This window comes from Anguilla anguilla, chromosome 19, assembly GCF_013347855.1.
Source record: "Anguilla anguilla isolate fAngAng1 chromosome 19, fAngAng1.pri, whole genome shotgun sequence".
NCBI classification, from domain to species: domain Eukaryota; kingdom Metazoa; phylum Chordata; class Actinopteri; order Anguilliformes; family Anguillidae; genus Anguilla; species Anguilla anguilla.
Window position 1 is genome coordinate 16,212,087 of NC_049219.1, and position 16,662 is coordinate 16,228,748.

At 54.1% G+C, this 16,662-nt stretch overlaps 1 protein-coding gene across 3 annotated transcripts in view; it reads left to right on the forward strand.

The window, feature by feature from the left end:
* Window positions 1-16,662, forward strand: part of LOC118219398 (coiled-coil domain-containing protein 91-like) — a 74,225-nt gene that overhangs the window by 39,373 nt on the left and 18,190 nt on the right. For all 3 annotated transcript variants that reach the window (XM_035402551.1, XM_035402552.1, XM_035402550.1), the window contains exons 7-8: window positions 1,847-1,924; window positions 13,708-13,815. In XM_035402551.1, coding sequence (XP_035258442.1) covers window positions 1,847-1,924; window positions 13,708-13,815 — 186 coding nt within the window. The remainder of the gene's footprint in view (window positions 1-1,846; window positions 1,925-13,707; window positions 13,816-16,662) is intronic.

Below are 16,662 nucleotides of genomic sequence, written 5' to 3' on the forward strand. Positions count from 1 at the left end.
TGCTGGCAGCAATCGAACGTTTTGGCCAATTGGATTACGGCTTTGTGGAGGGGGGGGGGTGAGGGGGGGTCTGTGAGGGAGGGGGGGGTCTGTGAGGGAGGGGGGGGTCTGTGGGGGGGGGGGGGTGAGGGGGGGTCTGTGAGGGAGGGGGGGGTCTGTGAGGGAGGGGGGGGGGGTCTGTGAGTGCTCTGGGTCCTGCAGCCCCTTCCCTGGGACACGGCCACACAGCCGGCAGATCGGGTTCGATGGCGAGCCGGGAGCCGCTGCTCGCCGGGCCCGTGTTCCTAATGCAAGCCACATGCTGCACGGAACGTAAAGAGTGTGTGCGTGCCTGCAAAGAGAGCGCTCTGTGTTGGGCTCCTGAAAAGCAGCCTGAACAGCACAATAGTTCTATTTTGGTAATCCAGTAACAGGAGCTCGTGTTCTTTCTGATGGGGTTAACCTACAGAGTCACCCTGCTTCTGACGGGGCTAAGCCGACTGTCTCCATCCTTGCTGGACTTTCAGGGACCTTCATGGTCAGTTACTGACGTCTCCTCAGCACGTGTGGGGTTTGCTGTTGGCTCGGAGTCGGAGTCCCGGCCTTATGTCAGTGGCCCATTGTGATGCAATGGTCACATGGGTGTTCTATCAGTGCCATCGCAATTAATTAATCTTGGCTGTGTGTGTCTCTTCAAAGAACTTTTTAATGGTAGAGCTGAACCAGCTAAGATGGTGTGGGCTGTAGGTGGCTTTGTCTGACGGTACTAACAGAAGGGGTTGCATGTTCCAGTCCGAGGCGGGGCAGTTGCCATTGTTCCTTTGAGCAACGGTGCTCAACTTGAATTGCTTCGGTAGGACATCCAGCCTTTTAAATTGATTGAATGCAAATAAAATAAAATAAAATGCAAAGCTATGCAGGTCACCTTGGGTGGAAGTATTGGTGGTTTTTGCGGTGCGGTGGTTTTGCGTTCTGCGGTCTCCAGATGGATCCAGAGGGTGGCAGCGGGGCACAGGAGTTCCACAGGAATGCCCCGGCCGGTGCCAGCGTCCCGGACGCCCCCGTCAGACGCCTGTGCGGGGCTGTGTGCTGGGCCTTCCCGCACCGCGGCCTTTTCGCGTGAGGCGCGAGGAGCGGAGAACGTTCCGGATCTCTAGGAAAGCGGCCGGCTGTGGTCGTGTGCGTGGCTTTTATTCCTCTTTTTCAGGGGAAGTCGTGTGTAATTGAAAACAGCGATTAACTGGAGAGGAGACAGGCAGTCTGCGCTGAATGAATTCCTCGCTTCGCGCTCTATTTGCTTGTCAGAAGCTCTGATGAACGGGGGTGGAGGGGTGGGGGGGGCGGGGGGGGCAGGGGAGCGGGTTATGAGGCACGTTGATGGTATTTATTCTGTGGTGGTTTTAACGCACAAATATTTCATCTGAACCACCCACAGAATAAGTGCGAACTGCAAGTGTTTTTTTTTCCTTGACAAATCATTCTACATCAACAGAAATCACTGGAATTTATTTATGTGTTTATTTTATTTTTTTTTACTCTTAAGTGGATTAGTCTGCGAATGTCCTTTTCCCTGTGTGGCACTGAATAGACCAGTTTCAGCAGTCGAGACGTTTTCATGAGGGCAACTGCGTCCAGGAAGAATCCGCGCTCAGCAGTTTTAGTTAAGGCCCCAGACCCCGGCCACAGGCCCGGTTCCCTAACTGTGAATGTTTCAGGTGACTGTACAGGAGGTGGCCGCTTGTTTTGCGGGCTGGGCCGTGTGGCGGCTGGAACAGGAAGCGGCAGCGTACAGTGTGCGCGTAGCAGGAAGTGACGGAGCCTGATTGCTCCAGGCTCAGTCCCCCTGTCTTCTCTGTCTTATCTCCAGGAGCAGCACGGCGTGAGCCTGGAGGACATGCGGAGGGCGGGCCACGAGTCCCTGAGGATCATCGTGGAGGAGTTTAAGGTGAGCGCTGCTCCCGCAGGAATCGCACCGCCCGTCCCTCAGACCGGAGAGGCCTCGTCTAGAAGGTTCTACCCACCTCCCCCCTCCCTCCCTCCCTCTCTCCCTCCTTCCTTTCCCCCCTTCCTTTCCCCCCCATTCCAGGTAAGGCCAAGGCTAAAAGGTGAACTCCAGGCACGCCATGTTAACCAGCTTGGCTGGGGTTCGAGGGAGGAAGTGGAGGCGGGCGCCACGGGCCCCGCTATCGCCCGCTCATCGACAGCGTGTCAGATGGGCCCAGAGATAATTCACCTTCGACCCGAGGCCAGGGTTCAGTTCCAACTGCCCCCCCACCCCAACCCAACCCCCCCCCCCCCACCCCCCGTCCCGCAGTCATTCCCCCCGTATCAGATGCAGATCGGATGGCTTGCCCCCCGGTGCAGGAGTGCTCAGGGGCCCGAAAGCGTGGAGACGGGGCTCAGTATTGGGGCTCAGTTTTGGGGCTCAGTATTGGGGCTCGGTGTGAGTGGACGGTGATGGGGGCGGTTTGGGTACCGGAAGCGGTCCGTTCCCCGCTCCGCTCCCCCAGCGCTGCGTACACTGGGCTTGTTCATGGGCCTACGGTCGCCCACTGATGCCTTCTGACAGTTTTATCATCAAAACTGCGCCCCTGTTGCTTTTGGACCGAGGCAGGGAAATTACATTTCGCGTTGGGGTAAGTTAGCCTACCCCCCCCCGCGCGCTTTATCACTGTGCGTCTTTCTGTGTCCCTCTTTCGCTATGGCGATGAACTTCTGACCCGCTGACGGCCAATCACGGCTCTGGCTCGCGGCCGAACGCTGGCCGTCCGGCGTTCTTCTAGCAGGTCACCGCTTCGGCTTTCTAAAATATTATGATGAATGGAGTTAAATGGGTTTTTTAACGTTGCCAACGCCCTTTTCCTCCGCTAGCTGGCGGCTCCTCTGCTCTGGCCCTGGTTCGTGTCTCTCTCTCAGGCCTAGCGGCGCTCTGGCCTGGGTTCGTGTCTCTCTCTCAGGCCTAGGGGCGCTCTGGCCTGGGTTCGTGTCTCTCTCTCAGGCCTAGGGGCGCTCTGGCCTGGGTTCGTGTCTCTCTCTCAGGCCTAGCGGCGCTCTGGCCTGGGTTCGTGTCTCTCTCAGGCCTAGCGGCGCTCTGGCCTGGGTTCGTGTCTCTCTCTCAGGCCTAGCGGCGCTCTGGCCTTGGGTTCGGGCCGGAGACGGGCTCCATCGCGTCCGTGAAGCTGCGGGAGGAAGCCGCTTCATCGCGGCTAACCGTTAGCGGCTGATGGGCGTGTGTTCTGGAGAGGGACCTGACAGCCTTGAGCAGAGAGCAGGCACTTCCTGTCATGTGACCTGAGCGGTTAGTCTTGATGTTTGGGGCTGATGGATAACGAGCCGAGGGTTTATTTCCCTGTTATTCCGGATTGTTCCTCTCTTCTTTCTGCTTTTTGGGAAGGGCTGTCCAGTTGTTTCGGCAGGGGTGCAAGCGAATGTGATTGGCCCGCTTGCCACCTTGCAGTGATTTTCCCAGAGTTCCATGCGCTCATCCAGATGGCCCGTAATCGTCAGATATCTGGTCCAAATTCTACACCATGTAGACGTCTGAGAAGTCTGCCTGTTCGTATTGAAAGAGGAAAAATCAGCGGTGTTTGATTGCGTGTGTAGTCAGTGTAGTTTGTGATCCTTGCTGAACAGCAGAAGACTGGAAAATTAAATAAATTCCAGCTCTCCCTTTTATTTAAAAAAACAAGCAGATTTTTAAACTCTATAGGACAGCGCCCCTGCGTGTTTGTTTACCCAATAACCTGTGAAAGCGTAGTTATGCATAAGAGCAAAATGACTTAAACTATCATTAAACTATCGTTTCTCACTGTCTTTAATTCAAGTGGGAAAGGCGTCTTCACAAATTTTTAGGCTTCGTTTACAAGATTGTAAACCTTCATAAGATAATGTAAACTCTTGCCCTCAGTTTCAAACTCCAGACATGTTTGGAAGGTGAATTGGCTGTTGAACTATTGCAGTTTCTAATCTGCTTCTTGACATTAGGAGCAAGCCTTTGTCCAATCAAGATGGGCTTTAAATGAAGGCCGTTGTGGCCTTTAGGTGGAATCGACAGCCAGACAAGCTGTCTTTTTTTCTTATTGAATTTCGAATACTAATGGAATTAGATTAACAGGTCAAACCTGCTTCATTTGGACCAGATGTGATTCTGAATTTGGAGTAAAAAAAAAGAAACTGTTCTGAGATACCAGCGTTTGTTCTCATTCTGTAAAGGGGGACCATGAGTTTTTGCCTTTACAATATGGAGCCCTTAAAGTTTGGATTAAAGTGAAACGTTTTGTCCCGTTCGGGGTTTACAGCTGAGGTCAGTAATGCTACAGAGAGCTCTGTTCTGCCCCTGTCTGTCAGGGTCCGTGTGTGACCCGGTCTGCAGGGGCCACTCTTAAATAAACACGTTTGAGCAAGCTGACACACTTGCAGTATATTTCTAGAACTTTCTCCACACCCCCTCCCCTCACCTCCATTTTATAAAGAAAACAGGATCGGTGTTTTCTCTTCTCATTGGTTATCTACTCAGTCTCCCCATCAGGCACACATGGGGCATCTGGGGTGTTGAGCACCCCCCACACACACACACACACACACATACCGCAGTGTGAGGGTTAAAAATAGCCTGTATGTGTGTGTGAAAGGCTTAATGGGGTGTAAAGAGGTTAAAGGCTGCTCCCCCCCCCCACCCCAGGAAGTGGTCTGCGGTGGTCTGCGTGGCAGCAGCTGGTGGCCCTGGTGCTGGTGATTTAGGCCCTCCTGACGGATTTCCGGCTGTATAAGGCCACGCGTCTGTTTGCCTGCTGAATCACTGGCACCAGCGTCACCAGCACCCTCTGATCCCCCTCTGCCCTTTACCCAGCAAACACAGCCCAGCGTTAAACTTCCTTTTGTTTTGTTCTGTTTGCTGTTTAGCAAGCGAGCCTTTGCGTTGGGTGACGTCCGTGACCTTTTCGCTCTCCGCTCTCCTCTTCTCTTCGGTTGTTTGACAGGTCGCAGTTCGTCATCGTTCTTCCTCCTCCTTCTCCTTTGTTAGCTATCCTGGGATGCGCTGTGTCATTTTTTGAGGGGGGGGGCCATGTTCAGGGGAACGCTTCACCTGACGCAGCGCTGCAGTCCGCCATACGCAGGAGCTGAAAACGCTGCCTGTCATGACATCACAGTGCGCTCCTGAACCACCCCGAGCGCATAGTCTGGGTGTCCTTGGTGATCTACAGCACTGTGAGCCGCCCGTCGGCTGAGCTTTACATCTGCTCTCTGTAGTTGATCTTCACAGGGCTGACTCACTGAAAGACTCCCCCTCTGGTTTTTGGACAGGCTCACACGGGGAGCAGGTGCCACTGCAGTGGCTGCAGGCGACAGGGGCAGAGGCGGAGGCAGTGGCGATGGTCATTAAGACCGTGTGCTGGTGCGATGCGTGATTAAAAAGCTGCTGTTGTGTCTGTTTTAGGGGTCTTCCTGCCCGCCCTCATTCCTCAGAGGTGCTGTAATGAGATGGAAGCCTTTCGGAGAATTCCTGGCGGTCCCGCTCGCCGTCCCGGGATAGTACCGCCCCCTCTCAGCCGAGAGCTCAGGCGCAAGCTGAAATAACCGAACGGGTTTCGGGTCACGCTTTTTCCCCTCTGCTTTATTTCTGGTGCGGGGGCGGGTATTTGGAGATGGGTTGGAAAGCGTAAATCGTAACGCAGATCTGGTTTATGAGTTCTGAAAGTACATCAGGGCTCATTACCGTCAGTTTATGTCCTGTTTGGCGAGGCTGCCGAGGCTGCGCTTGGCCAGGCCGGCATCGGCCGGCACGGCTGACGGTGTTTCTGCTCCGTGAGCTTTCCAGCGGGGATCACGGCCTGGCGGGCGGCGGGCTTAAAGGTCACGTCCCCGGCGTTGATCGAGCCCTCTCCCGTGTGTGCGTGCGTGTGTGTGCGTGCGTGCGTGCGTGTGTGCGTGGAGTGTGTGTGCACGCGCACCCGTGTGTGTGTGTGTTCTCACTGCAGAGATGAAACACTGATCCCAAAAACCCTAAAAGTCAAAGTTGAGTTGTCCCGGTTCTCGGTACTGAGTCGGGGATGCAGCCGAGCAGAGAGGTTCCTGGCAGCTTGTGGAAGAGTGGGGGGGCTGGGGGGGCTGCTCTGGGCCTTTCCTGTGATTCACTTCACACGCATGTCCTGCTTTAGTTAACGCCCCCCCATTTCCCGCCTTTTGGTCGGTCAGTGCTGAGGTGGTGGGGGCTGCTCCATTCGCTCAGCTCCTCGTCCTCGCTCACGGGCTCTTGGCTGCCTTGCGTCCCGCGTTAGTCTCCCTCAGAGCGAGCGTTAGGTCCGTCACTCTGGCCGGCGGCCCGTCCGCGTTTTCGGAGGGAAAGATTTCCGCAATCATGCGTCCTGGAGGACGAAGATTAGCCTCGCTTCACGCTGCCGTCTGATAGGCTGCCTTTACACAAGACGGGATTCGCGTACACTTGACTTCCTTCCATTCGTAATCGACAGCAGACCTTGAATCATGGGATCCAGAGTTCAAGACGTGGCCCTGGGAAGCCAAACATCTTAAAAGACTTTATAAGATATTTATCTGAGGAAATTACCCGGGAGCTGGGGGCAGCGAGTGGACAGATTTATAGATCCTTTCGCAAGATTCCAGAATTTTTATATGTACCACACACGCACATGCACATGCAGACGCATGCTCACACACATGCATGCTCACACACACACACACACACACACACACACGCACACGCACACGCACACGCACACGCAAATGCACACACATGGCCATGCACACATGCACACATGCTCACACGCACACACACACACACACACACAGGTAGTGAGCATAAAATAGAAACCGAAGTGTTCCAACCATGAAGGCTTCTGGTAGTTCTCCTCCCCCCCACTGCCTCCCCCCATGAGCTGCGGGCAATTTAACACCCCCTGAAAGACGAATGCCACAAATTTGTTCTTTTCTTTTTGCCACTTTTCCACGTTTGAATTCCTTCCTCTACCTCACCTGGCTGCCCCAGGCCATCCTGTAAGGGAGAAGGAGGGAAAGCTGGAGGTGGGGGGGGGCTAGTGGGGGTGATGAATAGTTATCATGTGCGTGCCAGAGTCAGCCCCCCCCTCCCAGCAGGCTCCATACCGACGTCTGACAGGCCGCTGAAAACGGGGAGTGTGGTTTGGTCCTGCGCTGCGCTGCTTTGGAAGGCCCGGTAAAGAAGGTGTGTTTTACAGTCAAAATGGCCGCCTCTGTTCTCCTGCCTCTCTCCAGAGCCCTGCTATGATTCATGATTCGCTGGCGGGCATTTCAGTGACGGCGTGACCATGCGCTGGATTCGAGCTCACCCGGACGACAATGTGGTCACCCGGACGACGGTGTGGTCACCCGGACAACAGTGTGGTCACCCGGACAACAGTGTGGCTGGCCATTATGAAAGGTTGTGGGGACATTTTTTTAAAAAGCTTTAATTGGGTGTCTGTATCTGTGTATGTGACAGAGAGGGGCTTAATGGCCTTTTAGGAGTGTCTGCAGCCATTGTGGATACACGGGTTCGACATGCCCCCCCCCCCCCCCCCCCCCCCCCCCCACTCGCGAGGCTCCAGAAGGGACAGTCTAAACAGGAGACTTTTAATAGCTGCTCTGCCCCCCCCCCCCCGCTCCCCCCTCCCCCCGGGGCGGCCCACGCGATGACTGGTTTGATCGAAAGCTTTTCCGCGGGGCCCCCCTCCCCTCGGGTTTCCCTCCCCAGACGGGAGGTCTCGTAAACACCCGTCCCCCCACACCCCCACACCCACCCCACCCCCCTCCCCGTCCTGTCCGCAGGTGCGGAGGGGACGGACTTGGTTCATCGCCGGCTACGAATGTGTGGAATAGGGCCACGGGTGCTGGAACAATGGAATGTTTTATATTTTCCGTCGCCCCCCCCCACCCCCACCCCACCCCCCAAGGACCAGGTAGACCAGTCCAGGTCCCCCCCCGCCCCAAACCCCTCTCATGTCAAATCCATAAAAAAGGCATATTTTAAAAACCTTGGCCATTGTTTGGAATTTCACTTCCTGGTATGCCTTTCGACAAATAAACAGCGTGTCGATTGGCCGGAAGCCTCCCGCACGCATGGACGAGTGCGAGTAGGAAAAGGAAGGAAAAAAGAGGTGAAATTTCACTGGCAGGTTCTCCAGAGAGTTTCCAGATTTTTTATTTTTTGAATGTTTTTTTTTTTTTTTTTTTGGACAGAGGTCAGAGGACTGTCTTGGGGAGAAAGTTAAAAAAAGTGGCCCTCCATGTGTGGGTCTGTAGTCCAAACCTCCTCAGGAGGAACTGCCCCGCTTGAAGGGTGCACAGGGGCAAATGTGCACTTTGCATGATGGGATACATTCTGCATTTGACTTAACTGTCCATTCAGACTTTACGTTTCCTTGAGTTATGTTATTTTTCTACTGAAGAGTTTGAGAGTTGATATCTCTCCTGGTGCTGCGTGTCAACACGTTTGATTCAGTATTTCTTTGCCTTTAAATCTCGTTATTTTACATAAAACTGTTAAGTGTAATATTTACGGTTGTGGCATTTGGCTTGGCCGTCCTGCCGCTCTGTATCAAATCATTTACAGTAACGTTTCATCGCTGGAGCTCACGCTCGTGAGGGTCTGAAATGGACTGCACTTCAGAGTTTAGAGTTTAGAGTTTATACATAGTTGGTCAGATCGTGTTCACAGTAACTCTGCGTCTATCTCGTACAGCTCTTTGCATTTGTCTGAAATGTTTTGCGTGAATGTTAAAGTGAAAAACACGGCGACTGCTTTTGCCTGAGAGTGGCCACGCGTTTGGCCTGACCGAGCGGCGAATCAGAACCGGCCCCCGTTTCGCCAGCACACGCCGTTGTGTCCCGCGTTGCGTGTGCGGTCAGAAACACAGAAACACACAGGGTGAGGTAATGCCTAATCTGATCCTACAACACCCAGCCTGGCCCACACCCCCACACCCCCCCAGCCTCTCTCACTGGGCCCGGGCTGTTGATCTTATTCATGAAGGCATTTCGGACGCTTTGAAGAGTTACGCAAACGAGCCCCATAAACTCCGCTTGCGAAAGATGACATCTGTGTTTATGCGGATGGATTCTGCGAGTGCTGGTGGATTTCGTTTTTTCCCAGGCCTTTTTTGTTTCCGATTCCCCCTGAATCCCCCTCTCTCCTCCCCCCGAACCCCGTACCCCCGCCCCGCCCCGGTCACTCTGCCCCGCAGAAAACTCTGCACCCGTTGGCACAATAAGTAATGCCATTAGTGCGATGGTATTTCCCCCCCCCGGCTTATCTGCAGCGCTTAGCCACCGTGACGGCCCTCCATGCCGGGGGGGGGATCAATGGGACGGCCCTCCTGTGCAAACAGAGCTCCACCCGTCTCTGGGTCTTCAGTCCCCGTGCCCTCCCAGAATCCTCTCTGATCCGGGCCGTCCGGCGTTCCCGCTGACCCCCCCCCCCCCCCCCCCGGCTTATCTGCAGCGCTTAGCCACCGTGACGGCCCTCCATGCCGGGGGGGGGATCAATGGGACGGCCCTCCTGTGCAAACAGAGCTCCACCCGTCTCTGGGTCTTCAGTCCCCGTGCCCTCCCAGAATCCTCTCTGATCCGGGCCGTCCGGCGTTCCCGCTTACCCCCCCCCCCCCCCTCGACTCCGGGCCGGGGCGTGTGGGCTTTGGCACTGGCCCCGGGGAAATCGAACCTTTTCATTTATTAGCTTCTCATTTCCCCTGTTGTTCCAAGGATTAAAAAATCAAAAAAGACCTGGAATAATGTGATGGCAAAATAAATAAATGAGAAGCTTTAAGAAAATGTAAATCCACTGGTTAGCATTATTTGCAACATGAAAGGCTTTCCACACATTTCGGAGTTTGCAGTTTTGCCAACTGTTTTATTATTTTTTTCCTCCCCGTCCTCCTTTATGCTTTTGAACAGGAGGATCAGGTTTCCTTTTATTCTGTGTGTTCATTCACTCTGGGTGCAGTATCCACTTCAAATGGGCTCTTTCTCCTTGCTGTAACAGAACCCTCCGGAGAGGAGCGGGGGCTTGGCTGAGGGCTGTTTTGGCAGCTTTGTGTCTGATGTGTGATGTTTTGGGAAAGGGGGGTTTGTACGGGACGCCCTGGCTTCCGGCTGCGTTCCCCTCCGCCGGGCACGGAGGTGCTGACGGACCCCAGGAAGAGAAGCGTGGGGGCTGTCTGCTGATTGCATTAAATCCGTTGGTTAAGAGGTTTTGGGGTTCATCGTAGCCGCGCAGCGCGTCTGTGTGGAGCCTCGGCTCGCCCTCTGACCTTCAGCGCCCCCGTCCAAAAACGGCGGTTCATTTCACAGCTGTCAATCAATCAACAGCATCCCAGAAAGCGAATAAGCGGGGAGGGTTACAATGTGATTTGAATTTGGTTGTGGGGTGTGAGGTGTGAGGGTTTCCCCTTCGCCTCTTTGTGTGCCGAGGGTGTTCTCCGCGCCTGGCCCAGAGTGCATTGCGTCAGGAAGCCGGCCCGGGGCAGAGAGAGATGGGTGGAAACTAAAACAGTCGTGTTACTCAGCTGCAGGAGTGCTGTCATGCCTCCGTGCTCGTAAGGGGGAGGGGCGGCTCTGTGGGTGGTGGCCCACCCCCCTGGGGTTTTTTGGAAGTGCCGTCCCCCTCCTTCCCTAGATGTCTGCTGTTTGTGATGACCGACTGGTGTCCACCACCCCCCCTCCTCTCCCCCCCCCCCCCAACCCAAAAAAGTGTCAGCTGGCTGCATTGCAGGGTGGTTTTAAGTCTGCACCTCCCGTCCCTGCGTCTGTCCTCCAGATTACGCCCCAGCCCCCCCAGCACAGCCCCGCCCCCCCAGCCCCCCTCACACAGCCCCGCCCCCCCAGCGCTCTCCTGTCAGCGGGGGAGATGGCTGGAATTCCTCCCTGCCTCTTTAAACACTCGTCTCCTTGTGTGGTCCGTCTCCGAGGGCAACGTGGCGGAGTCAGTCCTCGGCTCGTGGCCTCCGTGCGCGCGACCGCGGGCGTGAGCGCGACCGTGAGCGCGTGCAGCCGCCGGGCGGCGCTCCGCCCCAAACCGTGGAGCGGGGGGCCTCTCCCCTCTGGACCCCGGGTTCGAGACGAGCGTAAAAGCAGCAGGGATTCGGCTTCGAGAGAGAGAGAGAGAGAGAGAGAGGGCCTATAATGCCAAAAAACTCTGCGTTTGGGCCATGTCCCTGGTTCTCACTCGGGTATATTCCTAATTGTAATGCAAGCAAAAGCTGGGCTGTGTGTACATGACATAATGTGCAGAATAAACGCACCTTTATTGCAGAGTAAATAGAAGAAACACTGTTGAGTGATTCAATAGTCAGCTTAGACCTCAATTTCCTTCTGGAGTTTTTTTTTAAATGCATGCAGATTCTGTAGAGCACATATCTGTGTTAAAGGAGTCAGCCAATAGGGAGAAAATGGGAAGTTTTTGTCATTTGCAAATGCTGCCAGCTCACACTATGACATGCTCCTTGGCTATCTGCAGTTGTTTAATCATCCCGAGCTGAAGCTTAATTCTCACATTCCTGACTACAGTAGTGGGTCATAAACCTGCTGGTTTGTATGTCCTGGGCACTGTGGTCATTGCACTCATTGCCTCTCATCCCACAAAAAAAGACTCTACCTTGTTGGGGCTTTAAAGGCGTGTTCCATTAAGTCACGTTCGTGGCGTACGTGGCCAATGGAAAGCGGCCTTGTTAAGACGGTCACTGAGGTGATTTAAGACTCTCAAGACTTCATCTCCCATGACTCATTAGTTTTTCCATGTAGTCATTAAAATTGTAAACATGCAGAAAGTTCTTGGGAGTTGGGTCATGTGACGTGTCCGGCTCGGCGACGCCCCTCACACGCTCGGCTCTGAGTCACGGGAGGGAGGAAGCTGGAGAACGGCGGGCGCGCGGCACTAGAACCGCCGGCGAGTTTCTGTGGAAGAAATGAGTCCTTTTCTCCTGGTCGGCTCCTAGTGGCTGCAGTGCTGAGTATTTACCTGTCACCTGGTTCAGCAGCCGGTGATGCACGGAGGTGAGCGGCCCGGTGCCGGAGGATCGAGTGGAAATTCGGAAAGGGGCGCTATCGGCGCTACGTTTGGTCTTCGGTCCCCAGCGGGCCTGACAGGCTTCGTGGGGACGGGGGTGGCCTGCGGGAGCTGGAGAGCTCCAGTGTACCCCTAAAAGCAGCTCAGGGAGTCGGAGCGGGGGACTCCCCCTGTGGGGCGACTGTAGGCCAGGAAGGGGAGAGCTGTGTGGAAAAAGAAGGTAATGCGCTGGGTTGGGACTCTCTCTTCTCATGAATGCATATTTTGGGGGAAAAAAAGAGAGAGAGAGGGAGAGAGAAAAAAAAGTCTTGGGTTCAGTGACTCAAGGAAGAAGAGGGGAAGTGAGGGGCCTTTAGAGCATGTCAGCAGGGGGGCGGGGAGGAGCCAGCGGAACTCTGAAGTGATGTCATTCTGACTGTGATGTCACAATGCTGGGCTGTGCTGGGTGGCAGCAGTGTTACAGTGTAACTGGCCTGTGACACACGCATGCGATGATAGGCGGATGTTTTGACTGGCTGTGCGGTGTGGTCGGTTGTGAAACAGTGGGTTGCAAGTTCCGATCCGACGTGGCACAGTCATACCGTTAAACGGGGGCGTGTAATCCACATTTTAATCACAATCAAAGTTCAGTTGTGTAAGTTGGGCAGTCGGTAAATCCTGCTCTGTGTACGTAAAGGTGCCTTCAAAGCGGGCGAAAGACGTAATAAATCTCAGTGTGCTTAACGCATCACTCCACACGTTTCTCCGGGATTGTAATCTGTGGTTAAGGAGAGGGGTTTTTAAAGCCTTTCGGTTGACAGTGCCTTCCTTTCCCCCGCGTGCGCTAAGTGGATATCTGATGTCATGTCTGTGCGAATGTGTCGGTGTCCTGTTTGGTTTGGCCGCACCCTGTTTTCATAGAGATATTGTTCGCCATGTTGCCGTTGCAGCTGGTTTTTGTTACAGGGCCCTGCGTGCTGCTTCTCTGCTGTAGTCTGCTGCTGTGCTGCTTGGGTGTGTTTGAACATGCACGTGTTGACAAACTGCCTGATTTCAGATGCAATGCCACTCAAAAAAAAGAAAACAAAGTTGTGCTTCCTGTAGTTTGTCTGGCCTTCAGTATCTCCCACTGCGACTCGTGGAAAATTACAGAACCTCACCTCTCCGTGACATTAATGAGTCCTGCTGATCCTTCCGGTGGAATACATCTCAAATTCTCTAATGACCTTTATAATTAGGATCCAGTAAAGGTTATCATTAACCCCCACGCTCACTCAATTAGGACTCAGTTAGGACTGCCTCCTGCACGAGCTTCAGAGCTTTCATAGAGGTAGCCTGCTAGAGGACACGTGTTGAGTGTGTCTGTGCTGGTGATGCACAGTGCAGCTGTGCTCCTGTGTCTGTGCTGGTGATGCACAGTGCAGCTGTGCTCCTGTGCCTGTGCTGGTGATGCACAGTGCAGCTGTGCTCCTGTGTCTGTGCTGGTGATGCACAGTGCAGCTGTGCTCCTGTGCCTGTGCTGGTTAGTGTAAAGCGTTCAAACTGCAATATGGCAAAGGTCTCCAGTCTTTATTTATTTTCTTTTAATGGCACCATTGTGTCATTGAGCTGATGAGTGTGAGGGCTTTGTTTTGTTTTTCTGAGTGGGGTGCGGGTTTGACCTCTTTCCCTCCCCCCCACCCCTGTCCCTCCCCCCCACCCCTGTCCCTCCCCAGGCCTTGACCAGGTCGGCCGTGGAGCAGCAGCAGGAAGTGGGCGAGGCTCGCCTGCAGGCCGCCCTGGAGGAGCAGAGACACCGGTGTGAGGAGCTGATGGAGGCCCAGGTAATGTACTGGTATTAATGTATTAGTGCTAATACAGTAGTATTGTTGTTGTAGTATTAATGTATTAGTGCTAATGCAACAGTATTGTTGTCGTAGTATTAATGTATTAGTGTTAATACAGTCACTCATGCCCAGACAGGCAACCCAGTTCACTCTGCTTTGTCTCATTTCCTGTGTTAATTGTCCTGGCTATAGCGTGTAGCGTTCAGGTAAAGTACCTGCACAGGTGAGCTACTCCTCCCACCCTCACCGTCCCCCCTCTCCCTGCTCCCCTCATTGACTCACTCATTTAAGGAAGCCCCCCCGACCCCAGTGTGGCTGTGATTCACCTCCTCCTCTTCCTCCTGTGGGCAGTGTGGGATAAGTTGCTATACCCCCCCCTACCCACCCAAAAAAACCTTTCCCACAGACTCACCGCTTCCCATCCTGGGAGTGTCCCCCCCCCCCGGCCCCAGAGACAGGTCCCTGCTCAGTCCCGGCAGCTTGGGCTCCAAGTGTGCGGGACGCCGGAGTTTTCACAATCATCCCCCACACCGGGGGGGGCGGGGGGATTACGCTACTGAGTCAAACCCTCCTGCCCCCTCCTTCAAATTACATTAAGTAGCGGGTGCACACCTGCAAACAGAAAACCTCCTGTATTCTGTCTCTCCCTCCCTCCCTCTCTCTGTCTCTCTCTCCCCCTCCCTCTCCCTCTCTCTCTCTCCCCCTCCTCCCTCCATTAAGCCCAGTAGGATAAGAGGAGCATGTGAACGTTGGGTTGGGAGGCTGTTTGGGTTGAATGGGATAATATTGTAATGGGAGATAAGCAGACAGGGCGAGCGGTTCGCTGGGCCGCTGGATCTGACTCCTCGCTGCTGGTTGTGTGGACAGCTGCTCCGGTCCCTCTGGCAGCGCACGGAAACATAACCTGGGTGGGAGCTGTGGTTGGGGGGGGGGCACCCTCACCGCCCCCCCCCCCATCCCATCCCGTCCCGTCCCATCAGGACCTCTTTGTTGCAGTTCCCAGATATGAGGGGCTGCATCACTGGGAAAATCTCCCTGAGAATTCTGGGGAAGATCAGTGACCTGTCGTTTTTTGCGCAGGTGGTTTTGCGAAAACGAGCCTCTCTCTCTTTTATTTTTTTTGTTTTAATATCGCCGGCTTTGTAGGGTTTCTGGGAAGTGGCTGCTTCTCCCTCTCGCTTTGCCCTTCCCAAACTGATTATGTTACATTCATGTGCAAAAAAAAAAGGCTTTAAGAGAATGAAAAGTGCAATTGGGCTTTTTCTTTTTTCTTTTTTAAAATTGCTCTATATGTCTTTATTTTTCCTATTGAATTGCTGGGCGTTATAATGTAGCCGCAGATTAGAAGGTGGTGGTGTACTCTGTGGTCACCAGCTGCTTCTCTTTGATGGAAATCAGCCTGAGTGTCCCAGTGTGTGCAGTTTGAGCTCATCCCCTCTGAAGGCCAAAGCCGGGGCTCAGTTTACACACAGCCCTATGAATGGAAACTCCAGGCTGAAGCCACTGAGGGTGCCGGTCTACGTGTGGCCAGCAATGAGCTGCCTGGACCGTGGCACTGAGTCCACGGGCATCTGGAATTATTCTCTAGGATGAATATGCCACCTCTACTCACCCCTCACCCCTCACCCCTCACCACTGTGCCCAGCTCGAGGTCAGATCTGTGAAACGCACTTTTTGAAAGTCGCTTTGGCTGGGCGGAAAAAAAAAAAGAAGCTTTCTGTGAAATGGCGAGGCTGTGGATTGTAGACTGTCGTCCACGACAAAGTCTGTCTGCTCGGGCTCAGCTGAGTCTTGGAAGGCTTTGTTCCGGAATGTTCCATGAACGCTTGCCTGGGTTGGATTCCTGGGTAGGACACTGCTGTTGTTACCCTTGAGCAAGGTGCTTAACCTGCATTGCTTCAGTATATGTCCAGCTGTATGAATGCATGCAGTGTAAATGCTGTGTAAAAGTTGTGTGAGTCGCTGTGGATAAGAGCGTCTGCTAAATGCCTGTGAAGTGAATGTAATGTTGACTGGGTTTAGATCCGGTGACCGTGGTGGGCTTGGCGCATAGATAAGGTCAAGGGTCATGCACGTCACGCTATTGGATGACTCATTCTGTTCTGTGGAAGGGGGTACTGTTCTCTTGAAAGACCCCCCCCCCTACAGGAAGGAAGTCGTGTGGTGACGTGTGGTGGCCATGATCACACAGTACCATTAGGTGGTGATTGACATCGACCTTGCCTTCTCGGTGGGGGGGGGGGGGTGCGAAGGCGCCGAAAACTGCTCCAGGAAAGTGTACCCCTCGCGGGGAAGAGATTTACCAGAACCCCTCGCTCCTGGAAGACCCCCCCCTGCTGGGAATAAGCGCTTTAGTGTGCGGTCGAGGCGATCGCTCTCGACCGTTAAGTGACGATTTGCTTTTGCGACCTTGCCTGGAGTTTTTGGGAGCGTTAGCGCGCCCCAGACCGTGCCAGGAGCCCGAGCCCAGCGGCAGCCCCGCCCTCCGCTCCCCGCACCTCTTTGTGTTTTTACATTTTATATTTCGGTCGGTAGGACCGCGGTGGAGATACTCCACCGTCCGTCGGCCGCACCCTCCCGAAATACTGTAAAATTGGTGTTTTCACAGAGGAGATCAGTAGCAAGGGAAGAGTGTGGGAACTCAGGACGTCCCATCATTTCACACGCATCAGCGATACTGCTCATCTTTAACACATTTTGCTCGTTTGAAAATTGGTGTTGGCTCCTATTTGGAATTTTTGTTTCTGTATCAGCTGCTGAGGAGTGGCAGCAGCTCTTGTTGTGAATGTTTGGGGTGTGTCTAAATATTCTGCTTCTGGTGTAGGCTATGATAAGCAGTATTCC